Source organism: Heterocephalus glaber, unplaced genomic scaffold, assembly GCF_053883595.1.
Source record: "Heterocephalus glaber isolate CG9 unplaced genomic scaffold, H.glaber_assembly_v1.0 deba00001442, whole genome shotgun sequence".
In the NCBI taxonomy this organism is placed as follows: Eukaryota; Metazoa; Chordata; class Mammalia; order Rodentia; family Bathyergidae; genus Heterocephalus; species Heterocephalus glaber.
Window position 1 is genome coordinate 48,407,811 of NW_028258296.1, and position 25,773 is coordinate 48,433,583.

At 38.9% G+C, this 25,773-nt stretch overlaps 1 protein-coding gene across 3 annotated transcripts in view; it reads left to right on the forward strand.

Annotated features, from left to right (window-relative positions):
- Positions 1-273: 273 nt before the first annotated feature.
- Hipk1 (homeodomain interacting protein kinase 1) overlaps positions 274-25,773 on the forward strand; it is a 53,478-nt gene continuing 27,978 nt past the window's right edge. Inside the window, exons 1-3 of one of the 3 annotated variants that reach the window (XM_004853766.4) lie at positions 274-402; positions 11,352-12,429; positions 23,243-23,366. In XM_004853766.4, the coding sequence (XP_004853823.2) occupies positions 11,354-12,429; positions 23,243-23,366 (1,200 nt within the window). In that variant the 5' untranslated portion in view covers positions 274-402; positions 11,352-11,353. Of the gene's footprint in view, positions 403-654; positions 863-1,282; positions 1,730-11,351; positions 12,430-23,242; positions 23,367-25,773 lie in introns of those variants that run through there. The other 2 variants (XM_004853765.4, XM_004853767.4) reach the window with 2 other exon arrangements.

Here is a 25,773-nt window from a genome sequence, read left to right on the forward strand (position 1 = left end):
TCTTGCTCACCTAATGTGAATACAGATTCCCAAGGCGGCAATGGGAGAGCTCCCTAAGGGACATCAGATGTGCAGATCCTGTAGGCTGATGCCACTCTGCTAGACCATCTTCGCCTAGAAAAGGAATAGTAAAGCCTAAACTCAGGTAGTTCCTCACCCCGCTGGGGGGTTCCCGGGTACGCACAGCCTCCCCGAGCGTTGCCCAATCTCTGGGGGCGTCACACCAGACTGTGGTGATGTCACACAGGATGGGATTACATTTTACAGTTGGACCCTCTACAGCCACCAGGCACCAGTCAATCACCGCGGGGACTGCCGTGCTGCGGAGTGCCGGGGGACTCGGCCTCCGCACTCGGTCCACACTGGCTCCCCACTGAGGCGCCCACACTCCCACGGCCTTCGGTACGATGCAGTGGCCCTAACGCGCCCGCCTCTCTGCACTTCCGCCTAGGTGTCATGGCGCGAGGCGGGCGAATGGTTCCGGGAAGGCGGGGCTGGCCGGATGGAGGCGGTCGCTCGGGGCTCCGCTCGTCGGGTCTGGCGGCAACGGCGGCTGCGGAGTGAGGGGCCCGGCTGTGGCCCCGGACGGCAGCGGGAGGCCGAGGAGCGAGCGTGCGGGGCTGAGACGGCGGCCGGCGGCGGCGGCGGCGGCGGGGAGGGCCCAGGTGGCGGAGCGGGCGGGAGGCTGGCGAGGCTCCCCCCGCAGGAAGGGCGCGGGGACGGCGCCGGAGGGCGGGGGCCGGGGCCCGGGCCGGCTCGCGCGGGGGGTATGATGACCCGGCGGCGGGGCCCCGGATCTCGTCTCCTCCGCCGCCTCCTCGCGGCAGCCCCAGCTCGCGGCTGAGAACCAGACACACCGGCGGTGAGTTGGGACGGGGGACCGGAGGGCCGGAGGGTCGGGGGGCCGCAGCGGGGAGCTCTGTGAGGCGGGGCCGGGCCGGTGGGCTGCGAGGGGGCGCTCTGCCTGCGGGGGGCGCCTCCTTCCACCCGCCCGTGCCCCGCACCCGGGCCAAGTGTGCGGCCGCGGAGGGGCATTGCGTTCCGGGGAAAGCGGACTGCTTGTTTGAGGGGCAACTCCCCCTGCCACTTCTCTCCCGGGCGTGTTGTTGTCCTCAAGTGACAGGGGCCGCCTTGCGTCTCCTCACCCGGCCGGTTTTCCCCAGGGCTCCTGTGGCAGTTCCCGAGGTGAGGCTTGTGTTTGTCAGCTCACACCTGTGCCGACCGGCGTGATACCAGCGGGATTACTTGTGTTGTTTGGCACTAGGAAGCGGAGCCTGGAGAAGAGGACGGTGGTGGGATGGGTGTGGAAGCGCTGCTGTCCTCTCCGCTGACGTTGTGTAGTCGTTAGCTTTGTAATTTGTAATGATGGTGGAGAACCGTGGGACCAGTCCACCTAAAGTGTATCTCTGCAAGCCAGATCTAGAGGTCTGGCTCAAACACAAACTTTTGCTGCCCGTCGCCCCTTGGAAAGCTTTGTTAAAAGCAACAACAACAAAGAAAATCAAAACTTGTGTGAGACCCACACCGTGCACGAGTCGGCAGAGAAGAATCCTTTTTTGTGCCTAGCAACCGAGACGTTAGGCTTGGTCTCCAGGAGCGCTGGTCTAACCTCCAGTTTGTTGTGGTGACGAACCTTGAGCAATAGCCAGTGTTTATGCTGGGCGCACTTTCTTTCCTGTTTGGGGCGAGGGGCTGGGAAGGAAAGGAGGAAAAAACAACCCAAGCTCCAGTAAGTCTTTTCTCCGCTTGACCACAGTTCGGTTCTAGATAGACTTATTTTAAGGTAGCCCTAGATGCAGTCTTTCTTTTCTTGCGGTGCTGGGGATTGAACCCGGGAACGCTGAGCTACATCCTCGGCCCTTTTTCAGACGATGTCTTGATAATTTGCCCAGGGTGGGGTCGAACTTGTGATCCTCCCGTCTCACCCTCCCAAGTATCTGGGATTACAGGTGTGGTGTGTGCTAACACGCCCTGCTTGCCCTACAGTGCTCTTTCTTGTCCATTAGTAACAGTGAGAATTCTCAAAATTGCATCAAAATATTAATTTCTGCTATAGATTTCTCTCCCCTAGTCTGGCCTTTATTTTGTTTCTTAGTAACTGTGATGAAAACAGCAGTGTGGCTTCCTGCTCCAGATGAAGTGGGGTTAAATTAAGTGGCTGATGGCCTCAGCAAAACCTACAATTTTGCTCTTGTTTGTGTAAAGCTATTTTTGATTCCTGGCTTGCAAGATTTTTTTTTGTAAGATTATAGAGAATGCAAACCATTACTAGCTTTTGTTGTATTGAAGCTGAAAGCTTTCCGGAACAGATTTTTAAGTCTACTAACAAGTCATTTTACCTGGTCATTGTTATTCAGGTAGTGATTTTGGATCTTTGTATATCTCAGGGTTCTGTGTTATAATACTGGTATAATGAAGGATGTCACTGACTTTAAGATACTGTTCTTGACTTGAAGGCTATTTTGGTAAAGTACTTGTGGTTGAAACTGGAGGCAGCCAAGCCAGGAAAACATCTTAAGAGTAAAATGGTGAATGAGAGCTTGTAAATATACAGGCTCTGGTTGACAAGTAGGACTTCTGCTGGTGATACCTTCGTGAATAGTTTATCCATCTCTGGACATAGTTTTATGGATTTTAGAGCAAGTTGATAGGTAACAAGGTTTGAAACCAAACCAGAACTGCCTCCTAAAAGAAAAACAAAGATATGTCATAGTTCACTGTTCTCTGGAAAATAGAATTCTTTCATTCTGTGTTTTTGTTTTTATAAGCATAGCTCCATCAGTGGTTTGTTGGTAGAGATCAGTGAGCCAAACCTGCCTGGTGAACTTCTTACCCTTGGAACTTGTGCAGCCTGTTAGTTATGTATTGTAATTGGGCCTTTTGTAATTTGAAGTAATTTTGTAAACATGAGCTGCTTGATCTGCCATCTGCCCTTTTATTTTCATGACTGTGTAAAAGCAATGTATTTTTTTCTTTTTGAAAATATTAATTCCTCCCTAGTTTCTTCCTTTACATTTCATGCTAAACACAAGTTATCAAGTGCATTTTCCTTCAACTACTGCTTTAACAATCAAGATTTGCTTTTTTTTTTTTTTTTTTAAGGAAACAGAGTCTTGGCTGTTTTGATCACAGACTGACCTCAAACTTCTGGGCTGAAGCAGTTCTCCTGCTTCAGCCTCCTGAATAGTAGGGACTACAGGCACACTGCCCAGAGTGGTTCCTTTTTTGTTTTGTTCATAGTCTTCCTTTTAGGTGTTGAAATCCAGGTCCTAGATGTCTAATGCATTTCTGTAGTGCATAATTTGCTACTTAAAAATATTTATATCCTTTACTTTTTTTCTTCTTTTTGTATCATACCACCTCAGCAATATTCTAAGGTAAATGAAGGTAGGGAAACTTAGCTATGTCTCTTTTTTCTTTTCTTTTTTTTTTTTGGTACTGGGGATCGAACTTGGGTCCTTGCGCTTGTGAGGCAGGCAGTGGAACCACTGACCTAAATCCCTGGCCCCCTATATTTCTTTTTTAATTCTTTAAGGGCACCTGGTACAATGTCCCCAGCATGCTTGCTAAAAAAGAATTAAAAGACCTGAATTCTTTGCCAGATTGCCAGATTGCTACTCATTAGCTGTGTAAAACTTATTTAGCTTTTCTGAGTGTCCTTTTTTCCATCTTGGAATTGGAGGATTTTAGAAAGAATCTTTTAAGGTCTCTTTTAGCCATAAAAATCCTGTAACTTTTTTGCTAGCACTTCTCCAATCAAATACACTTTATTCTACAAAGTTTTTCATTTTTCCCACATCCTTTGGCATACTGACAAAAGTCATCCCATTCTTGAAAAACCTCATCTACCTCCCATCTGTTAACTCTGTTATCTTACTTAGATCCTATTTTTCCTTCCACCTTTGCTGGCTGAACTGAACAGTCTTCTAGTATTTATTTTTCATATTAGTCTCTGCTTTGTTAATTTGACCTTTTTCTTTTGCTGAAAACTCCTCAAGGAGTAGTTTTCTTTATTCTAAATTTTGTAGACCTTTTAGACTACTAAAATATTACCTTTTAACACACAGAAACTTTTTCTTTTATTGCTGTAAATTCATCATTCAAAATGAATTGAGGAGAACTGTTGAAATTTAGGAAAACATAGCCTAAAAGGAAAGGATTCTTCAGCCAGTTTACCAAAATATTAGAAAATGGATTTAAATGGCTGAAGTTAAACAGAATTGCAGAGTTACTCCATTGGCAGGTAACACCACCTTTTCCACACCCTATTTTTGCAATACCAGTTGGGGAACTGGCATGTCATATAAAGGAAGTACTACAGGAAAGGGGGTGGGGAAATTTGATTTAAAATGTGTCCTTAGGGTTTCAAGATTACTTTATTCTTCTGTATTACTGTATTTAGAACACTAATATATAAATATATATTAAACATGTGTAAATACATAGATTTATGTATTTATACATATTCATATATATTAAATGTATATTTTCTTGTAGAGAAAACCCTAATTTCTGTCTCATATTAGTATTTCTTTAATATAATCAGAATTACTTCTGAGATTTTATATTTATATATGAAAAATTAATGTGATCTCTTTATAGTCATTAATTCTAGTAAATATTTGGCACATACTGTATGCCAACTATTGTGATAGATGCTGGTGATAATTTTTTTTTAAAAGTGCTGGGCATGGTAGAGCATGACCCAGCAATTGGGAAGCTGAGGCAGGAGGATCACTGTGATTTCAAGCCTAGCCTAGGTCACATAGTGAGTTCAAGACCAGCCTAAACTACGTAGCAGGACCCTGTCCCAACTCCCCCCCCCCCCAAAAAAAAAATGAAGAAGGGAAAACAGGTGTGACTCTATGACACTCCACCTACTACTACTTTGCTCTTTGAGGCTTGTCCTTACAGAACTTGCAGTTTAGAAAACAATGGGCTGTGGATGTAGCTTAGTGACAAAGCATTTGCCTAGAAAAGAAATCAGGTTGGAAATAAATAAATTACAAATGGTTGTCCTTAAAATAAAAACCAGACTTGCCCTCGAGTTAGTATGTGATTTGGTTCCTCCTCGCCTCTTTGGGTCCTACTACTTTCTCCATCATTCCATTCCATCTGTTCTCATCTCTTCTTCAGACAGACCAAGAATGTTCCTATCTTCATATTACCTGTTCTTTTTTACTGGAATGGCTTCTTATTAGTTAGGTCTCAGCTTAGATGCTGCTACTGCCCAAGGCCTTCCCTGACCACCATCTCAATCACATCATTGTGTTTTGTTTTCCTCATAGCACTTGATTATTACTTACTGTTTTCTTGCGTGTGTGCGTGCATGTGTATGTGTGTCTCCGATAGAATGTAAACTTCAGGAATCAAGAGGATTTTGTTCATCTTGAATATACCACTGTTATATCTTGTTTCCAGTACAGTCCCTGGCCGACTGGTAGTTCGTCCTCAATATATGTTTGTTAAAGGAATAAGTGAAATAGGTAATATAAGTGTGGCAAGTGTAAAGTAGTAGTAGAGAGTGCTATGAGACCCTTCACCAGGAAGTAACATAATATGAAATACCAGGGAAGGCTTTTCTGAGTATATTGTCAGCTCAAGGCTAACTAAATAATCTAGCTGAAGGAAAATAGTTTCTCATATAACAACCTAAAGTAAATGTTCCTGGTTGAAGCGATTGTTCCATGTTAGCAGTTCAGGTTTAAATGAACATTTGGAGACCCATGTTCCTGCCATCTTGTTGCTCTGCTCTTCCTTGGGTGTTATCTCATGGTGGAAGCTGGGTCCTTGTGGGTTCCTGCTGGTAGATAGGGAAATATGAAAGGCTCACCCATTTTATCACTCTCCATTGGTGTAGAGAACTAGTAAACATAGTCCTGTCATGTGCCTGGGATGAAGGCAAGAAAAGATTCTGACACAAATCAACAGTCCCTGACACATTGATGTAATGTGTTTTAAGCAGAGACTGTAAGGATAAGGAGTTAGGAAAAGGCTAAGGAGGAGAAAATAACATTATTATTATAGGAGAAAGGAACATTATTATGAAGGAACTAGTAAGGCTTACTGTAGGAACCAGAGAAAGTATTACTGGAAGAGTGTGCCTGGAGAAAGAGTGGATGGAACCAGACTACATAAGTGATCTTGTCTTGTAAGGCCTGGTAATACAACTAGAGCTTTTGGACTTTGTCCTAAGGCTTTAACTGGGGAGCAGGTATGCATTTTCTTCCAGATGTGCATTTTTGAAAGCTTCCATTATAAGGTGAAGAATGAATCAGAGAAAGGAAGTTAGAAAGGAGACTGGAGTTCAGTTAAAGGGAGACCAATTGGTTTGTGTAAATAAAATAGAACTGTACAGTATTAGTGGAGAAAACTGAGTCTAAAGAGATGTCTAGGTGTTCTGGTGAAATAATTTTCTTCCCAAATTGTTTTATTTTTACAAAGCATGCACTCATTCTTACCTGCCTTCCGACAAGACTATATATCTGTGAGTGTTGGGAAATATGTACATCTGTGTACATGTCAGCCGATGACAAGTACCAGAGGAAGATCAATATGTGGTAGTTAGTGATTTTAGGTTATTTAGGACACCAGTTGTTAAATTATGTCAAAGACACAAAGGTGACACTGAATACTAGCAGCAGGAATTTATTATATTATTATATTATTCTTTGTAATAAGATTATCAACCAGCTTATAGTACTTACACTGTGGGACCCAGCAAGTGATGTTAAAAGATGTGACCTTGCCCGTCGGAGTGGGGAAGCTATTAATTTGACTGATTTTGAAGGCCTTGGATTCTAGTGTGACTCAGTTCTCTTTTTAGCCGTAAGTATGACTACCAATAGCCTTTTACCTACCTACCAGTTTTAGTTTGGGAATAATGCAGTGGACAAACTTGTCATTATGTCAAGATGGATAAGTCCTTGCAAAGTAGGCTTTGAAGTGAAAAAGACTTAATTCATTGCTAGAGTAAAGAGGTACAACATTTTCAGGAAGTCAGAAGTAACTTTAAGCTCATTGGGATTAATTCTCATATGAGTTGAAAATATTTGTAATTTGCTTAACAGTCTTACATAGTAAAAATTAAACATCTTAATTCTGTTCCTTTGCGGCGGGGGGGGGTGGTCTTTGGCAAGACAGAATTGCATCCTTATTTGCAAAGACGAATTTTTGGAATATAGTATCTTTATTGTGTGTTGAAATTACTGTTTTTAACTTAATTTTGAAGTATAATATAAATAAAGGGTGTTGAGTTTTTTTAAAGGCCATTTTGATTTTGTTTTCTTCCTCTCTATGTTAGCTAAGGTCAGGAGGTGTCAGCCACACAGTAATGGTCCTGGCGGTGAGATGTGTACTGACTTTCATGCAGCACACCTTTGCTGTGGGCAGGGCCAGTGAGACTCTGGGTTCTTTTTCTCTTTGAATGGATTGTTTGTCTCTCTGAATAAGAGTTATATTCTTTTTACATAGAAAATTATCTTAGCTTAGAATTTATGCTTTCTTCAGTCTCTAAGATTTGAAATCAGTGTTATTTTGTTTGTTGGTAAAAAGTTGGCAATAACTTTACTCTCATAAATGCAGTATTTTCAAATATCTAGCTGTGAACATGTTTTTATTTTTCATATACAAAAGTGTTATTAGTAAGTTTGCAATACATAATGAATACTTTAGTCATGGGATTATTTATTTTTGTTTGAAATTTTTTATTCCATTATTATTATTATTATTATTAGGATGGGGATTGAACTCAGGACCTTGCACCTGTGAGGCAGGTGGCAGCACCACTGAGCTAAATCCCCAGCCCTCTATTATTATTTTTTGAGACCGAATTTCACTATGTAGTGGCCTTGAACTCACTATGTAGCCCAGGTTGGCCTTGAGCTTGTGGTGATCTTCCTGCCTCAGACTTGTGAGTGCTGGGATTAGAGGTGTGTGCCACTACTCCTAGCCCTAAAGTTTTTATTATAATTGTTAACTCATTAACTGTGCAGATTATTAGGGTTTTTTAACAGGCATATATCTTGCTTTATTCAAATTCTTTCTGGGCTGGGGATTTAGCCTGCCTTGCAAGCACAAAGTCCTGAGTTCAATCCCAGGTACCAAAAAACAAAATTCTTTCTCCCTTGCCACTCCCACCATTAGTCATTTTCCTATTTTCAGGTCGTTTTAAAACATTTTTTTTTAATTTTAGATTTTTATTTTTTAGTTCCCCCATATGAGAAGAAAACATGGCAATATAGTACTTGTCTTTCTGTGTTTGTCTTACTTTACTTAATTTTATAATCTGCATTTCCATCCATTTTTCTGCAAATGACATCATTTCTTTCTTCTTACAACTGAATAATACTACATTGTGTAGAGTATTATGCACTATATCTTCTTTATCCATTCATATGTTTGTTTGTTTGTTTTGGTACTGGGGATCGAACTCCGGACCTCATACTTACCAGGGAGGCACTGTGCCACTGAGTTACATCCCCAGCCCAATCCATTCATTTGTTGATGGGCACTAGGCTGGTTCCATGACTGGGTAATTGTGAATGTTGCTGCGGTAAACGTGTGTGTGCAGGTGTATCTATTATATGCTGGCTTCATTTGCTTCAGGTATACTGTATTGCTGGGAGTGGTACAGCTGGATCTGGCAGTTCTCTTTTTTAGTTTTTTTAAGGAATATCCATACTATTTTCCACAGTGGGTATACTAATTAATTTACATTCTGACCAGCAGTGTAGAATGGTTCCTTTTTTCTTCACATCCTTGCCAGCATTTATTTTTTTATGAAAAATTAAAAAAATTGGTATTACATTTCATGAATTCTTTTCAGTATTACTTTATGATGTTCTATTCCTGTATAGTTACTGCAGACTTTGTTTTCAGATTATTTCATTAAATACTTCTAATTACATAAAGGTGGTATTTATTTTTGGTAGACTGTTAAAATTAGCAGCTCAACAGACAAAATGGAAAACAAATTTAGAAAATTTATTTCCTTTGGTTGTTTAATTTGGGTAAATTTTATGATGATAAGAAATACTTTTATATATATTTTAATAGGTAAATATTAGTACCTGCTTTTTTGTTTTTTCCCAGTACTGGGGATCAAACTCAGGACCTTGCTCTTGTGAGGCAGGTGCGTTGCCACTGAGCTAAATCCCCTTTAATAGGTAAATTTTATAAAGCATATATATGGTTTCAGATTTTTCTTTTATTATATTTGGTATCATGTCAGCAATGTAGATAAACAAGATATTGTATATTTATAGCATCACACTTCAATTACACTTAAACTATGCTTTTAATTTATGCTTTTTTTCTCTTCACGGTTCATATAAATTATGGAAAAAAGTAAATCTAAACTACATTTTAGAAATTGAAGGTTGAGGATATGTTCTTCTTTCCAGCTGACTGGTCTAGTGCAGATGATTCTTAATTGTAGTCAGGCACAAAGAAATGTACACATTGCTTGTTGATGCTCTGTAATATCTTTTGTTATGTTTCCTTACCTTCTAGTTGTGTTTAGTCTCTATTACTAGTAAAATTATGTTATATGTGTTGGAGTGGAGAACTCCCTCATAGTCTAAGAACCACACAGATAAAAAGGAGGGACCTTTAACGAAGAAAAAAGCATTTGAAAATAATCCAGTGTAGTGTGAGTGGCAGGGAGTTGTAGCATGAGCTTGGTAAGTAGGTGTCAGGTCTTTCACTCAACAGATACTAAATGTCTGTATTAGAGTTTGTGGTAGGCTGTGGTGACACAAAGAACAAAACAGTATCTGTCCTTATGGAACTTAGACTGAGGCTGAGAGCGTAGCAGTAAGTAAACAATTTCCGTTTTTAATGGAAAAAGAGAGTGCTCTGGGAATGCAAGGTGGGGACAGATGACTGGGGAAAGTGTGGTGTCAAGGAACAGTATTCCCAGTAGAAAGTTTTGAATACCTTAGAGGGCCTGGAGTTAAGACAATATGGAGTGGTCTTGTAAGGAAGGCAGTGTGGCTGAAATAAAGGAGTGGGGAGTGTTGGAAGACAGATTTTGGAGAGCTGTTAAGGCAGGTTGAAGATTTTGATCTTTATGCCCAAAGCAGTGGAAAACCCTGGGGGAAGGAGGAGAAAGGTGGTTAAGAATAGAGATCAGATGTCTGATTTGCATTGTTTAAAAGCAGAGATCATCTGAATGCATTTAAGGCAATAAATTTGGAGGCTCTTGGCAGTTTGAACTAGAATGGTGTCAATAAGGGTAGAGAAAAATGGCTGCTTTGAAGTATGATTAGGAGATAAAATTGATGAGATGAGATCTGATGTGGAGGAATTGGGAGAAGAATGAATATGATGGTAATATTATTTGTGTGCCAGGCACTACCACTTTACATGTATTAAGACATTTAATTCTCAGAGCAATTCCATGAGGTAGGTATTGCTAGTACTATTACGTGGATGAGGAAACTGAGGCTCATTGACTCCTTGATTTTTGATTGGAGTGTTGGGTGTAGTGCCAGCACATAATTGAGATAGGAAACTGGAGGCTTTAAGTTTAACCTTGGGCATGTTGAGTTACAGTTGTCTCTAAGATATCCAAGTTACACTGTCAAATGGGTATTGGGATATGTTGTTTGGCGTTTAAGAGAGAGGGTCTGAATTAGAGATAGAGAATTTAAAACCTTTTGGAAATGACTAATCTTGGGTAGTAATTATTACTATTTTTTTCTTTTTGGTAGTAATTATTGAAAAGGTGAAAAGGTATGGAGCAAGACAAGAGGAGTCCCATAGGGCCAGGGATTTAGCTCAGTGGTTCCACCACCAGCCCTGCAAGTGCAAGGACCAGAGCTTGATCACGGTACCAAAAAAAAAAGATGAGTCCCAAGGCTTCTGAAGGCCAGATGGTTGAGAATGGAGCAGATCAATATGAAATGTCTTGAATGCTGTGTCAGTGTTTGACTTTATCCTGGAAAACAGTCTGTGAATTTATTCTTTGCTCTTACTGAGCTTGAGGTGTTGGGGATGTTGAGGACAGCTGGACTATTATCACTTTTTCTTTCCACATTTTCCCAAGAATGGCTTCATTTCTTTTTTCTTTTTTTCATTTCTTAGAAGATACTCCAGCCTTATTATCATCAACCTGGTTTTTTTTTCTGGTCAGTTGTCAGTGATCCTTTTCAAACCTAGTAGACAAAGCTGAACACTACTGTATTTACTTCTGGACAGTATTTCTGTAAATGTAGGTTAACTTTTGAAATGAGGGGAATATTATTACATCATGTTTCTTTTATCACCAACAGGTGTTTTCATACATGCTGTTGCTAAGCCATGCATGTCTTAACCTCATGGCCTCATTCTCCTTTCTGTTCCTATAGGTATGGCATCACAGCTGCAGGTGTTTTCCCCCCCATCGGTGTCATCGAGTGCCTTCTGCAGTGCAAAGAAATTGAAAATAGAGCCCTCTAACTGGGATGTTTCAGGACAGAGCAGCAACGACAAATATTATACCCACAGCAAAACCCTCCCGGGCACACAAGGGCAAGCCAACTCCTCTCACCAGGTAGCAAATTTCAGTATTCCTGCTTACGACCAGGGTCTCCTTCTCCCAGCTCCTGCGGTGGAGCACATTGTTGTAACAGCTGCGGATAGCTCAGGCAGTGCTGCTACTTCAGCCTTCCAGAGCAGCCAGACCCTGACTCACAGAAGCAACGTTTCTTTGCTTGAGCCATATCAAAAATGTGGATTGAAAAGAAAAAGTGAGGAAGTGGACAGCAACGGTAGTGTGCAGATCATAGAAGAACATCCCCCTCTCATGCTGCAAAACAGGACTGTGGTGGGTGCTGCTGCCACGACCACCACTGTGACCACAAAGAGTAGCAGTTCTAGTGGAGAAGGGGATTACCAGCTGGTCCAGCATGAGATCCTTTGTTCTATGACCAACAGCTATGAAGTCTTGGAGTTCCTAGGCCGGGGGACATTTGGACAGGTGGCTAAGTGCTGGAAGCGGAGCACCAAGGAAATTGTGGCTATTAAAATCTTGAAGAACCACCCGTCCTACGCCAGACAAGGCCAGATTGAAGTGAGCATCCTGTCCCGCCTGAGCAGTGAAAATGCTGATGAGTACAATTTTGTCCGTTCTTACGAGTGCTTTCAGCATAAGAATCACACCTGCCTTGTGTTTGAGATGTTGGAGCAGAACTTGTACGATTTCCTGAAGCAGAATAAGTTTAGCCCACTGCCACTCAAGTATATCAGACCAATCTTACAGCAGGTAGCCACAGCCTTGATGAAGCTCAAGAGCCTGGGTCTGATCCATGCCGACCTCAAGCCTGAAAACATCATGCTGGTGGATCCGGTGCGCCAGCCCTACCGCGTGAAGGTCATCGACTTCGGTTCTGCCAGTCATGTTTCCAAAGCTGTGTGCTCAACCTACCTACAGTCACGCTACTATAGGCAAGTGCAAAATACTGCCCAGCATTTGTGGGCTGGAGGGCTGTCCTTGTATGAAACTTATATTCCATGAGACCAGAGTAATGACTTTATTTATTTACAGATTCCAAGTTAGAAACAGGACATGTTTTAGCTCATTACATGTGTATGTGATACTCCTATAGGTAACCTTTTCTTCTTTCTGAAATTTTACTTAGCACTAAAAAAATGAACTCAGTCTGATTTTGAAAGTTGTTTCTAGCTGAATTCTACTGGCATCTGGTTCTTTCTTTACTACCCTTACATTTAATTTTTTAATTTTTAAGGAATCTTTATAAAAAGATATTTACTTATTTGTAATGAGCTTGGACATATGCTGCATTTTTCTAAGCTCGTTGGCAGGTAAAATACCTTGGGAATAACTCCAGGGGTAACTCTGGAAGCATTTTATTTTACATTTTATTTCTTATGTAACAGCAAGAATTAGATTAGGTAATTGCTCTGGTCTCTTTTGGTTTTAAAATTCTTTGTAATATTTTGCACTCACTTGGTTATCCTGCTGTAGCCTTGACCCAAGTACCTCATACTTTAGTCGTTTAATTTCTATATTGATACTTTTAATGAAACTACCTTTTTAACATATTGAATTAGTGTGTGTATATATATATATATATAGTTTGTTTGTTTTTGAGACCAGGTCTCACAATGTAGTTCAGGCTGGCCTTGAACTCACTATGTAGCCCAGGCTGTCCTCTAATTCACAGCAATCCTCCTGCCTCAGCCTCCCAAGTGCTGGGGTTACAGGCATATGCCAACACACCTGGCTTTGGTATATATAATCTTGTCTGTACTATAACCAAGGCTTTTTAAATGAACTTTTATTTCTTATCACTTCATATAGTTTTTTTGTCTAGCTTTTCTTTCTTTTTTTGCAGTATTGGGGATTGAACCCAGGGTCTTTGCATGGAGCTACATTTCCAGCCGTTTGTAAACTTTTTGAGACAGGGTCTTTCTAAGTTGTTCTAACTTGTGATCTTCCTGCCTTGGCCTCCCAGCACTGTCACACCTGGCCTTTTGTCTGTTACTAATTTAAGAAATCTGATATCTTAATAAGTTTTACATCAAATACAAAACATGCAAGCATCAATCAAGAAAAGAAACAGGGCCCCAGGGATGTAGCTCAGTGGTTCTGCCACCTGCCTTCACAAGTGCAAGGTTCTGAGTCGATCCCCGGTACCAAAAAAAAGAAAGAAACAGACTGGGGTGTAGCTCAGTGGTAGACTGCTTGCCTGGCATGTGTGACGTCTTGGGCTCAATCCCTAGTATTGCCAGAATAAAATAAGATAAAAACATATAAAATAAAGCCCACGAAATATGTTTATAAGGAGATGTGTCTAACATGCCAAATGCCTATAATAAATTTTGAGGAGATAGACATTTTGAATTAAGAATTCTATATATTATGTGTGAAGATAACGTAAGCATATTTTACCCCATAAAAAGGCTCAGAAAAAATTGCCATCTACATATTCTTTTTCTTTTTCTTTTCTTTTTTTGAGTTGACTTCTTGCCAGTTGCCCAGGCTGGCTTTGAACTCAAGGTACTCCTGCCTCAGTCTCCCAAGAGGCTGGGATTACAGGCATGCGTCATTCAGCCTTGTTAATTTTTTACATTGTGGTAAAATCTGTATAAAATGTTTACAGTTTTAACTATTTAGTGCTGTTTTAGCCAGCTTTCCATCACTGTTACAGAATACCTAAGACAAAAATCTTATAAGGAGGAAATAATTATTTTGGCTCATGTTTTTAGGGCCAGCAGCCATGGTCACTTGGTCTGGTTGCTTTGGACTTGTGGCCAGGCAGAACATTATGGTGGGGAGTGCAGTCGTGGAGCAAAACCACTCACCTCATGGCTGCAGCGGGAGGAAGGGGTGGGCTTCATCCCCTTGGAGGATGCACCCTCAATGACCTAATGTCCTTCCACTAGGCCCCACCTCCTAAAGGTTCACCAGTTCCCAATAGTGCCTTCAGCTAGTGACCAGGCCTTTAATACATGAGCCTTTCCAGGACACTTGAAATCTGTACTATACCAGGTACTATTTGTTGGTGTTAAATACATTTACAGTGCTGTGTAGTCATCACCACTGTCTGTTAAATATATCAAAAGTGTTGTGTAAACAATCATTACTACTTCCAAAATTTTTTCATCATTCAAAACAAACTCTGTAATCACTAAGGAATGGCTCTCTATTCATCTTTCTTCCTATCCTACTAACTAACCTCTTTGATTTTCTGTCTATGAATGTCCCTTTCTGAATACTATATATAAGTTTAATCATAAATAGTTGATGTTTTGTTTCTGGTGTACTCAGCTTAGCACTTTGTGTAATGTTTCTGAGGTTAATCCATACATGTAGCATGTATCAGAACTTTATTCCTCATGGCCAAGTAATATTCCATTGTGTGTATATACCACATTTAAAAAACTCATTCATCTGTTGATAGGTACTCAAATTGCTATCACCTTTTGGCTATTATGAGTAATACTGCTATGAACACTGGTGTATAGTAATCCAAGTCCCCTTCATTTATTTTGGGTATATAGCTTGGAGTGGAATTGCTGGGTCATATGGTAATTCTGTGTTTAACTTTCTGAGGAACCACCACTGTTTTCCACAGAGGCTATATTATTTTATATTTCCATCAGGAGTTCATAAGGGGATTCAGATTTCTCCACAGTTACTGCAACACTTGTTATTTTCTGCATTTTAAAAATAGCCATCTTTATGGGTGTAAAGTAGTGATTTGCATTTTTCTAATGATAAGTGATGTTGAGCATTTTTTCATGTGCTACACTTGATCTTAGCCAAAAGGCCGAGAAGCGATTTTTTTTCATGTGCTTATTGGACACACTTGTGTATCTTCTTTGGAGAAATGTCTATCCAAGCCCTTTGCTCATTTTTTGAATTGGGATTTTTGTTGAGTTTTGTAGTTCTTTATACATTCCAGATATTAATAGATAGGATTTGTAAATATTTTTCTTCCCATTTCATAAGCTGCCTTTTAAACTGTTGATAGTGTTGTATGATGCACAAACATTTTTAATTCTGATGTTGTCCAGTTTGTCTATTTTTGCTTTTGTTGGCTTATGCATTTGATGTCATATCCATGTTATCATTGCCAAACCAAAATCATGTAGCATTTTCCATTTCTTCTATAATTTTAGCTCTTACGTTTATTTAGATCTTTAATTCTGAGTTAATTTTTGTTTACTGTATAGGGTAAGGGTCCAGCTTAATTATTTTGCATGTGATTATTCATTTCTTCCATTGTCATTTGTTGAAAAGACTGTTCTTTCTCCATAACTGGCCTTGGCATCCTTGCCGAAATCACTTGACCATATGCAGAAGGGTTTATTGCTGGGCTCTCTGTTCTGCCCCATTAGTCTGTGTGTTTGTTTTAGTACCAGTACCATACTATTTTGATTACTGTAGCTTTGTAGTAAGTTTTGAAAAAAACTTTATTTTTTTCTAAGATTATTTTGGGTGTTTAGGGTCTTTGAGATTTCATATGAATTTTAGGATGAGTTTTCCTTTTTTTGCAGAAAACATCATTGGATTTTAATAGAAGTAGCATTGAATCTATAGATTACTCTAGATAGCACAGTATTGACATCTTAATGATACTAAGTCTTTTCATCTAATCTCAGTTATTTTTATCTTTTTATAGTTTTATAAAATGATAATATTTTTCACTTGAGGATGAGGTAAAGAAACTCAAGCCTTTGGTTTCTTGTTTCATGGTGCCCTAGATAACTCTGGCTAGCTTTGAGATTTTAATTTCCAGCTACATTTGCTTTTTTTTTTTTTTGGTGCCGGGGATTGAACTTGGGACCTTGCACTTGTGAGGCAGACAGCGGAACCACTGAGCTAAATCCCCAGCCCTACATTTGCTTTTAATACTTTCTTTTGAGCGGCCCCCTCCCAGTGTACAGTGCAAATACACAATACGCTCTGGAAGTGCACTAAGTGGAGTTCAGCTCAGCAACCCCTTCTGAGTATGTGGAAGGTAAGAGGGTTATCATAGCCAAAATGAGGTTTTTATCAGCTTGCTGAATCTTTACTCAGTGCCCACAGGTGTTCTTTAACTGTTTGTGTGCCTTGTTAAAGATAGGTAACAGCAACGTTTTAACTCTTGCTGAAGGTTGAAATTTTTTTGAATTTTTGCATGAAATTCATATATGTTACCTAGAAAAATTCAAGAAACAAGAATTTGAAGAGAACACATTATATTTCATTGTTAACAGGTGTTCAAAAATGGATCACTAGGCATTGAAGGGTTAAAATTTAAAAAGGAGAAAAAAAGTAAGAATTATTTTATAAAATTATTTTTGATGGAATTTTCACTTAGAGACTAATGGATTTGAGGGACAAATAGTACTGGATGCTTAGCTTCCTCTAATGTCTAAGTTATTTGAATAATTTTCAGTACAGTATTAGGTTGCCGATTTTTGCACCCTTTCTAACTTAAGCTGTGGTTTAAATAATTTTGTTTTTTTTAAAAATTCTTTTATTGGTACATTTTAGGTATACAATACATTTACATTTATCATTGGGTGCTTGTAACGGTACATGATGAATTTTGGTTCTTATTTTTTTCCCCATTCCCTGTGTGCCCTTCACCCCCTCTACCCTTTGCTATTTACATAGACTTCATTTCCATTTTTTTTCTTTTCTCATAATTTTTCCTTTCCCCTTCCCCTCCCACCACCCCTACAAATTTGGACCTTTTAATATTTCAAATTATCAATTATTTGTTTTAATCATTTTAATCCTTATTTACACTTTCAGTTTCTCATGCTAGAGAAACTATTTGGTATTTACACATGTGTATCCTATTTTTTAAGATTTGGTTTTATTTTTGTGGAAAATAGGGTTTTCAGGTTTTCAAATTTTTAGAACTATTCTTCAACAAAGCTTCTTATATATCTATTTTATTTTATTTTTGTGGTACTGGGACTCGAACCAGGGTCTTTGCATTGAGCTACATCCCCAGGACTTTTTTGTTTATTTTGAGACAGGGTCTCTTAAGTTGCTAGATTACCAGGCTGGACTGGAACTTGTATTCCCCCTGCCTCAGCCTCCCAGAGTACACCACCATGCCTGGCTGTCCATGACATTTTAGTTGTGGACCATAAGAGTTATTTTAAAGCTAGGATGGTAGTGCACACATGTAATCCCATCTCTCTGGGAGACTGAGGTAGGAGGATGGAAATTTCAAGGCCAGCCTGGGCAATTTAGTGATGTGTGGTGAGACCTTGTCTGAAAATAAAAAGTAAAAAAGGCTGGGAATGTAGCACAGCACAAAGGCCCTGGGTTCAGTCCCTAGTATTTGAAATAATAGTAATTTAAGTGGAGCTAAGTTTACCTCTTAATAACAGGAGTTCATTATGTTTATTATTGGGTAATTACTGTGTTTATTGAAGTTCAGCATCAAGGTCTTGATTATGTTTTAAGATTTAACGGGATTTAACATGAGTGTTCTGTTGTTACATAGTAATATTTGATAACAAGGGTAGGGCGAATAGAAGAGCAGCTTAGGCATTCCTGTTATCACTAGTTTTATCCCCAAAGGCCTCTTAAGCTTCTTTCTTGTTGCTTTGTTGCTATATTAGAATCCATGAAGTCTTCACCTTCGTGTCTTTCAGAAAGTCTCCAAAGTCCTTTTGGCTGGCAAATCATTCTGGCTCTAAATCTAGCCTACTTCTTAGCCCTTTTTAGTTCTTATTTCTTTTTCTTGCTAATAGATGCCAAAATATTATCTAATTGGCAGGAATGTGCCATCCTACTGTCTTCATTGGCTATGGCCGTGGCACAACTAAATGAATCAGGTGGTAGAAATAATACTGTTATTGTCTGGGCTACCTTCAGTGTAGACTGGACTGAGAAAAGTTGCTGTCTTTTGGGCTTGAGTTTTAAGGGCAAAAGTTTACCATACTTACAAGCACGATGCTTTTCCATTCTGAACAAATTAACCAGTCTTTATTTCAAGCTAAGATCACTTTTTTAATTTATGGGAAGACAAGGACTGGAGAAGTAAAGTATAGCTTAAGCTTGTTCTAGAGAGTTTTATTTCTTCTGACAGTGAAACTGAAGTTTAATCAGAGTCATAGATGCAGGAAGTTAGACTTTGTACATCTCTGATCTGATACATAAGTAGGTTTGATACCTCAGAGCTGGGAAGAAATGTGCATGTTAATGAAAATGACCAGAAGATGATTTGTGCTGTTGTGATCCTAACTCCAGTAAGCTCTGGGTGCCAGTGAAAGAAATCTTTATGACATTGGAGGAACTTTTCAATATAAAGAAGTTTAAAGTTGAGAAATCAACAGGCTGGGATTGCAGTTTGTGCCACTTGGCTGTAGTAATTACAGCATGTATAATATTCGTTCTTTTAAGATTAGATGTTATCTCAAAGAGCTCAGACTCTTTTTCTTCAAAGCCTAATTAATGCCATTTTCTTATTAAAGAGAATACAGCCAGGTTTTTATTTTTAGCTTTCTCTTTCCTGTGTTTGATAATCTTTTCCACTGCCCAGTTGTCAGAATGTTACCAAGGGAAAAGACTGGAAGAGTAATTACCTAATTTAGCCTTCTTTTTTAATTTTTATTTTTTGTGGAATTGGGGATTTTGGTACGTGCTCTATACTGAACTCAGCCTTTTAAATTTTATTTTTTACTTTATTTTTATTTTGACACAGGGTCTCCCTAAGTTGTCCAGGCTGGCCTTGAATTTTTGGTCTTCCAGTCTCAGATAGGATTGTAAGTCTGCACCACCACACCTGGCTAATTTACTTTCTTACTGTACAGATGAAGTAGAACCAGGGTTTTAGTGTCTAGATTTTTTTTTTTGGTGGAGTAAGGATCAGGCCCAGGGCATTTAAGCATGTGTTTTACCACTGACCTACATCCCCAGACCTTCCAATGATTTCATTTATTTATTTTTCTTTTCAGCTCTTTTGAGATGAGGTCTTGCTATGTAGTTCAGGCTGGCCTTGAACTCACTATGTAGCCCAGGCAGGCTTTGAACTTGTGGTGATCCTCCTGCCTCAGCCTCCCAAGTGCTGGGATTATAGGCATGCACCACCATGCCTGGCTCTCCATTGTCTTTATATTGAGGAATTGAGAAATGATGGATGCCAGTGGAAAGATGCAATGAAAATATTTCCAAGACTTGTAATCCAAATTCACAGTTTAAAACATTCAATTCTTAGAAGTAAATGTACTCTAATTATGCATTATTGTTTAGTAAAGGAGAAAATAATTTCAGTCTTCTTGCTTCCTAGAGTCAGATAAGTCTAACATTTCTAGGCTCTAATGATGAAGAGCCTTCAGTGGACTGAGCAGATGTATTATATTGTTTATTGCCCTTTTTTCTCTTTTGATGCTTTCCTTTTAGTAAGGGAAGAGTTGCTGTTTTGAGTGCGCTTTTGCTTGAAATCCTTAGCTGCTTTTGTTGCTCCAGAAGCAGGGTGAGACCAAATGAAAAAACTGAATCCAGCCAATCTTTAGTTGTTTGTTTTATAAAATGAGGATTGGGAGCTGGAATTAGTGTTTTCTGTAATGTTCTTGAAACTTTTAAGCTTTGAAGACTTAACAGTTATCATATAGTACTCCTACCTTCTCAGAGGTTATTAGGTGACCTGGCCATTCCCCTAGCCCACCTTTTGAATTTTAAATGTCTTCCTGGTGGAGTGGGAATGGCAAAATCAATCTACTGCTCTTCACTTGATGCTTTGGAATGTTCTGAGCCCAGTTTTTACTTTGGCACAAGGCCATTTGAGCTCCCCCTGCCAGCTATTTTTGGCACTGTCATGAACTTGAAAATTAATGATTCTGCTCACTGAGAGTAGAAAATTTTGTTCTCTTTCAGTTTTGGAAAAGCTTTTATATTGTTTCAGGGTACTTTTACTCACTGCTTTATTAATGTTCCTATCTCGTGCAGTCTTAAAAACATGTTATAATGATTGTAATTTAATTGAACTCTGAAGTTCCATCAGTAATATGTGGCTCTAGTCAACTGTGACAGGAATGTCACTTTTAAGGGTTGTTTCTTTGGTGAACAAAACCACAGTTCACATCAGACCCTACAAAAACTGGTGATATTGGTGGTTCTACCCTTAACTGTTAAGTAGTATAAGACAGAGCAGTCCTAGGCCTTCTGGTATTTCAGTATAAGGATCAGATATGTGGAGTCCCCCAGTCTACCCTGTTTTCCAAGGGCTATTGTTGATGATTGTAATTACTTGGGGAGGATATTCTTTAGGGAAATATCTTTATATTTTCCCTGCTCCTTACCCCTCACCTCCATACACATAATAAAACAAGAGGCAGGTTTTACCTGAAACTAATTATAATTAGCTGGCACATGATGAGATCTGCTTTTCCATTTTCCTCCCATGATAATATGAGGAGTTTGGAGCTGAAGTGTCATACAGATCTAAATACTGTGACTTGTCAGACAGTGGCACATACCTGTCATTCCAGTACTCAGGAAACTGAGACAGGAGGATCTCCATGAATTTGAGGCCCACCTAGGCTACAGTGAGTTTAGCCTGAACTATATAGTGAGACCCTATCTCAACCCCTCGCCCCTTACCCAAGTAAATTCTATGTTTTTTAAGAAGGAAAGGACTTTTTTTTTTTTTGGCGGTACTGGGGATCGAACTCAGGACATTGTGCTTGTGAGGCAGACAAGGCACTACTAAGCTAAATCCCTGTCCCCAGGAAAGGACATTTTAAAAAATAATGAGGTACATGGGCCAGGGATTTAGCTCAGTGGTTTCGCCGCCTGCTGCGCAAGCGCAAGGACCTGAGTTCAATCCCCGGTACCAAAAAAAAAAAAAAAAAATGAGGTACTTAAGAATTTAGATCCTGGATTCATCCTGTCTTGGTGCCATCATTTAACACTTGGGTAACCTCAGATAAGTTACTTAACCTCTTTGTTTATAACTGTGTGAGTTACTTAACCTCTTAGTTTGAGTCTCAGTGGTCTGTCTGTCTGACTCCAGGATTAAGTATATTACACTGTCATTCAATGAGTAAGTTGCATACACACGTATCTGTTTGTCTTGGTGCTATACACAAGTCTTTCTCACATGTGACTAAAACTAATAAGAAAAATGGCTCAAAATGCCTTTGGTACATTCACAATGCCCTGGTTTCAACTCCAAGTCTTTATAATAACCCTAAAAATATCGGTTACTATTGCCAGTAATATAGGTTACTGTTACACACTTACAATACCAGCTACTGAGAAGTCAGAGGCAGGAGGATCACAAGTTCAAAGGCGTCTAACCAATTTAAGAAGACTTGCCTAGCATAGTGAGACCCTGGGTTTAATCCCCAGCACCACACAAAAAAAGAAAAGCATATCATTGTGTATCATCAGTTCTAAATTGCACATTTTGACATCTCTAAAATTAAGATTCTTGCAAATGATAATATTTTAATGGCAGTGGTTTTAGTTTATGTGTTACATAACTAATGTTGCATCTATAACCAGTGACACTTAGATTGTATGTAATAAAATATCTCCGTTTGACAAAGGAAGAAAGAGGTTAAGTAAATTTCACAGCTACTTAGGAGTTGAAATCAGGGCATTGTGAATGTACCATTGAGCTATATCTTAGGGGCATTTTGAGCCCAATTTTCTCTTAGTTTTAGTCATGTATGAGAAAGACTCATGTATAGCACCATGGCAGATAGATGGGTGTCTGTGTAACTTACTCTTTAAAAGATAGCGTAATAAACTTAATTCTGGAGTCATACAGACTGTGGAGACTCAAGTCTTTGCTCCACCATTTACTGAGTTAGTTTGGACACATTATTTAACCTATCTTTGCTTCTGCTTTCTCTTTTATAATGGGGATAATAGTTTTATTTTAGATACAGTCATACATATAAAGCTCTTGTTTATGGATTACCTTTGTCTTCTCTTTAAAGTTTCCTGGGGTTGTATTTCTTACTTGAAGCATAATGGAAAGGAATATTTCTAAAAGCAAAAGCAGAGTTCCTAATTGTAAAATAATAATATAATAGTAATAGTTATTATATCCAACATGTATATAGCGCTTGGCATGTGCCAGGCACTGGTCCAAAAGCTATAATATATTGATTTATTTAAAGTTATCAATAACTCCTTATAGTCTTTTTGTCTTCATTTTATTGTTGAGGAACCTGTGGCACAGAGAGATTAAGTAATGTGCCTTCAGCTGTTAAATAATAGAGCTAGGATTCCAACTCTGAGAAGCTGGCTCTGGATTCTGCTGTCAACCAGCGTGTCTCTTCAGAAAGCATTTCTGTCACAGAGATTTATTTATTGACCAGGCCATTTAAATGATTTTTTTATAATTAAAAAGTTGCTAAAGTAAAAGGAAAGCTGTGATTCTTTTATCTGTGATTCCGGGATTTAGAAAGTTAGTTCTCAAAATTGAAAATTTTTCCTAAGTTGTATAAACTCATTTATTGGCAATTTAGCCAACTTAATATGCCTGCTCAGTGTTTTGTTACAAAAATATTAATGTGTTTGGTTATGGGACACTGCCTTGAATTCCATTGGTACTTTTATGTAATGTATAATTTATGTTCTGTATTACCTTTCTGAAATTAGAAAAATCTGAGTTCTAAAATACATCCTGCCCAGAGTTTTGGATGACTAGTTGTTTTTAATTTCATTACGTAAATATACCTTTTGCTGATACTAAAACAGAATTTAGTCAACATAGTTAATTTCCCCAAATAATATTTATTTTTTATTTAATACTTTTGTTTTTGCTAGAGCCCCAGAAATTATTCTTGGATTACCATTTTGTGAAGCTATTGATATGTGGTCACTGGGCTGTGTAATAGCTGAGCTGTTCCTGGGATGGCCTCTTTATCCTGGTGCTTCAGAGTATGATCAGGTAAGAGTGTTTGATGGGAACACAAAGCAAGTACATTTGACCCTTGAGCAACATGGGTTTGATCTGTGTGGATCCACTTAACACGCAGATTTTCATCTTTTTTTTTCTTTTTCTTTTTGGAGACTTGTGACAATGAAAAGACAAACCGTGTAGCCTAGAAGAATTGAAAATATTAAGAAAAATTTGATCTATCACAAATGCATAAGTGTATAGAGATAATAGATAATTTCCTACTGTAAAGTATATACAAATCTATTATAGTAAGTTAAAATTTATCAGCACTTACACACACACAGACCATACATGATGCCATTCAATTGAGTGAAATATAAACATAATCAGTATTAAATCATACCTGCATAAACTTAGCTACAGCACATACTGTACTACTGTAGTAATTTCACAGTCAGCTCCTGTGATGAGCTCAAGGGTAGTATCTGCTTAAAAAGCTGCCAGAGGTTAATCATCTCTCCATAAGCACTTGCCTCTCTAGTAAATTGTGTGTCACAGGAAAAAGTGATCTCTTGAAGTCCATGCATCTATTTAAGGTATGTAATGTATGTAGCATACAAACTGTGTTATTGGTAAGACTTGTGCTCAACAGCAGGCTGTTAATGATTCAGCTTTGGGGGAGTCACAAGTTATGTGTGAATTTACGCTATGGGGGAGGAGGTCAGCACTCCTACCCTTGCTCTTTTAGATTCCAGAGGAAGAGAAGTATTATTACTTAGATACTGGGGAAAGAGGAGTCCAATTATTACCAAAGAATTTTTAAAAGAATAGTAGAGTTTTTCCTACTTTCTTCTTGATCTGAGATTGTTTCAACTGTATAGTAAACAGAGGGATTTTGTTTTATTTTACCTAAGATTGGTACTTTTCTAGCTCTATATTGATTTATTAGAGACTTAAGTTAACTGCTGTGTCTTGTGAATTAAGATACTAAAGCAAAGGAAGGATGAAGAACTGGAGTTTTAAGAATGAATCTATGACTCACTCAGAGCTGTTGTCATTTTGTTTTGTATATGACACACACTGAAGTAAGTACTTTCTTCAGACCGAAACACATTAGGTCCTAGAAGTTAGGATACAGATTGGGTCTCTGTCAAATAAAATTTGAGATTTATGAGAGGAATCATCTGAGTCGTAAAGTGTTGTAATAAATGATCTGTATGTCAAAATAGACAACTTTAGGATAAGATAGGTTATATTTTCCTAAGGAGTTGGTTCATTTAAAGAAAAGTTTTCCTATGGAAGTAAATTGTGAATTCTCATTTCTTGCTGTTATAAAAAAATGATTTTACCCTGTATACTATATATATTGTAAGCTCCTTGAGGGTAGAGATTTTCATTTAACCAGTGCATTCTTAAGTTCCTGACATTGTGTGTGGCACATAGCAGATGCACCAGTGTTTTGTTTTTTTTTTGGTCTGTTTGGTTTTTGTTGTTGTTATTTTTAGAACAATAAACACATTTATTATATGAGCAGTGCCGGGAGAAAGGACTTATTTGCCTTTCTGGCCTTGATTTTCCTCAGATAGAACTCCAGCTCCTTGCCCTCTAGCATATAGCCATCTGCTAGGCCACACTGGCCTGGTCTTGATGCAGTTCAGGCAAGGTGTTGTTTTTTTTAAAATGAGAAATCACTAGCTATCAAATGATTAGGAGGAAAAAATAGCAAACCTGTGTTTTCCCTTCTGCAGTCCAGAATATTTTTCCCCAGTCTGAGTAGATGTAGCACTTAACAGTATCCAAAAAATTTGACATTTTCCTGGGTTTTTTTTGAGATGGAGTCTTGCCACAGTTCAGTCTGGCCTTAAACTTGTGGTCATCCTCCTGCCTCTGCCTCCCAAGTGCCAGGCTTTTAGGTGTGTGCCATCACACCTGGCAAAATTTCACTTTTTGAACATCACTTTGTGAGAAATATATATTTAAAAAGTGTTGTACATGTGTTAAGCAACCAGTTACATTGTACTTTATAAATTTTTAATCTTTACCTTGTGAGAAACTGTGTTCCTTATTTAGAAAGTGTGGAGGGGAGTAAATGATCATAGCCAATCTTGGTTGAACCAGACTATTGATTCTTACTCCTTTTTGGATCTAAATTCCTGTTGAGAATCTGAGCATTGTGGGTTTTTTCAGAAAATATACACACATTAATTTGCATACAACTTCTGCAAATTCATACACTCCTGATTAACAAACCTTGCTCTGAGCAATTACAGCCTGAGAGTGCCATTCTGAGATTAACTATTTTGAGGCTTTACTTCAATTTTAGTAAGCAGATTAGCATTGTAAATTTTCTAGGAAGTGGAAGCAAGTATAGTTGGATTTAGAAGCTGAGGTACAACTGAGGATTTCCTTGTAAAGAAATGGTCTGATGGTTGTGAGAATGTTTTAGTGTGTTGAT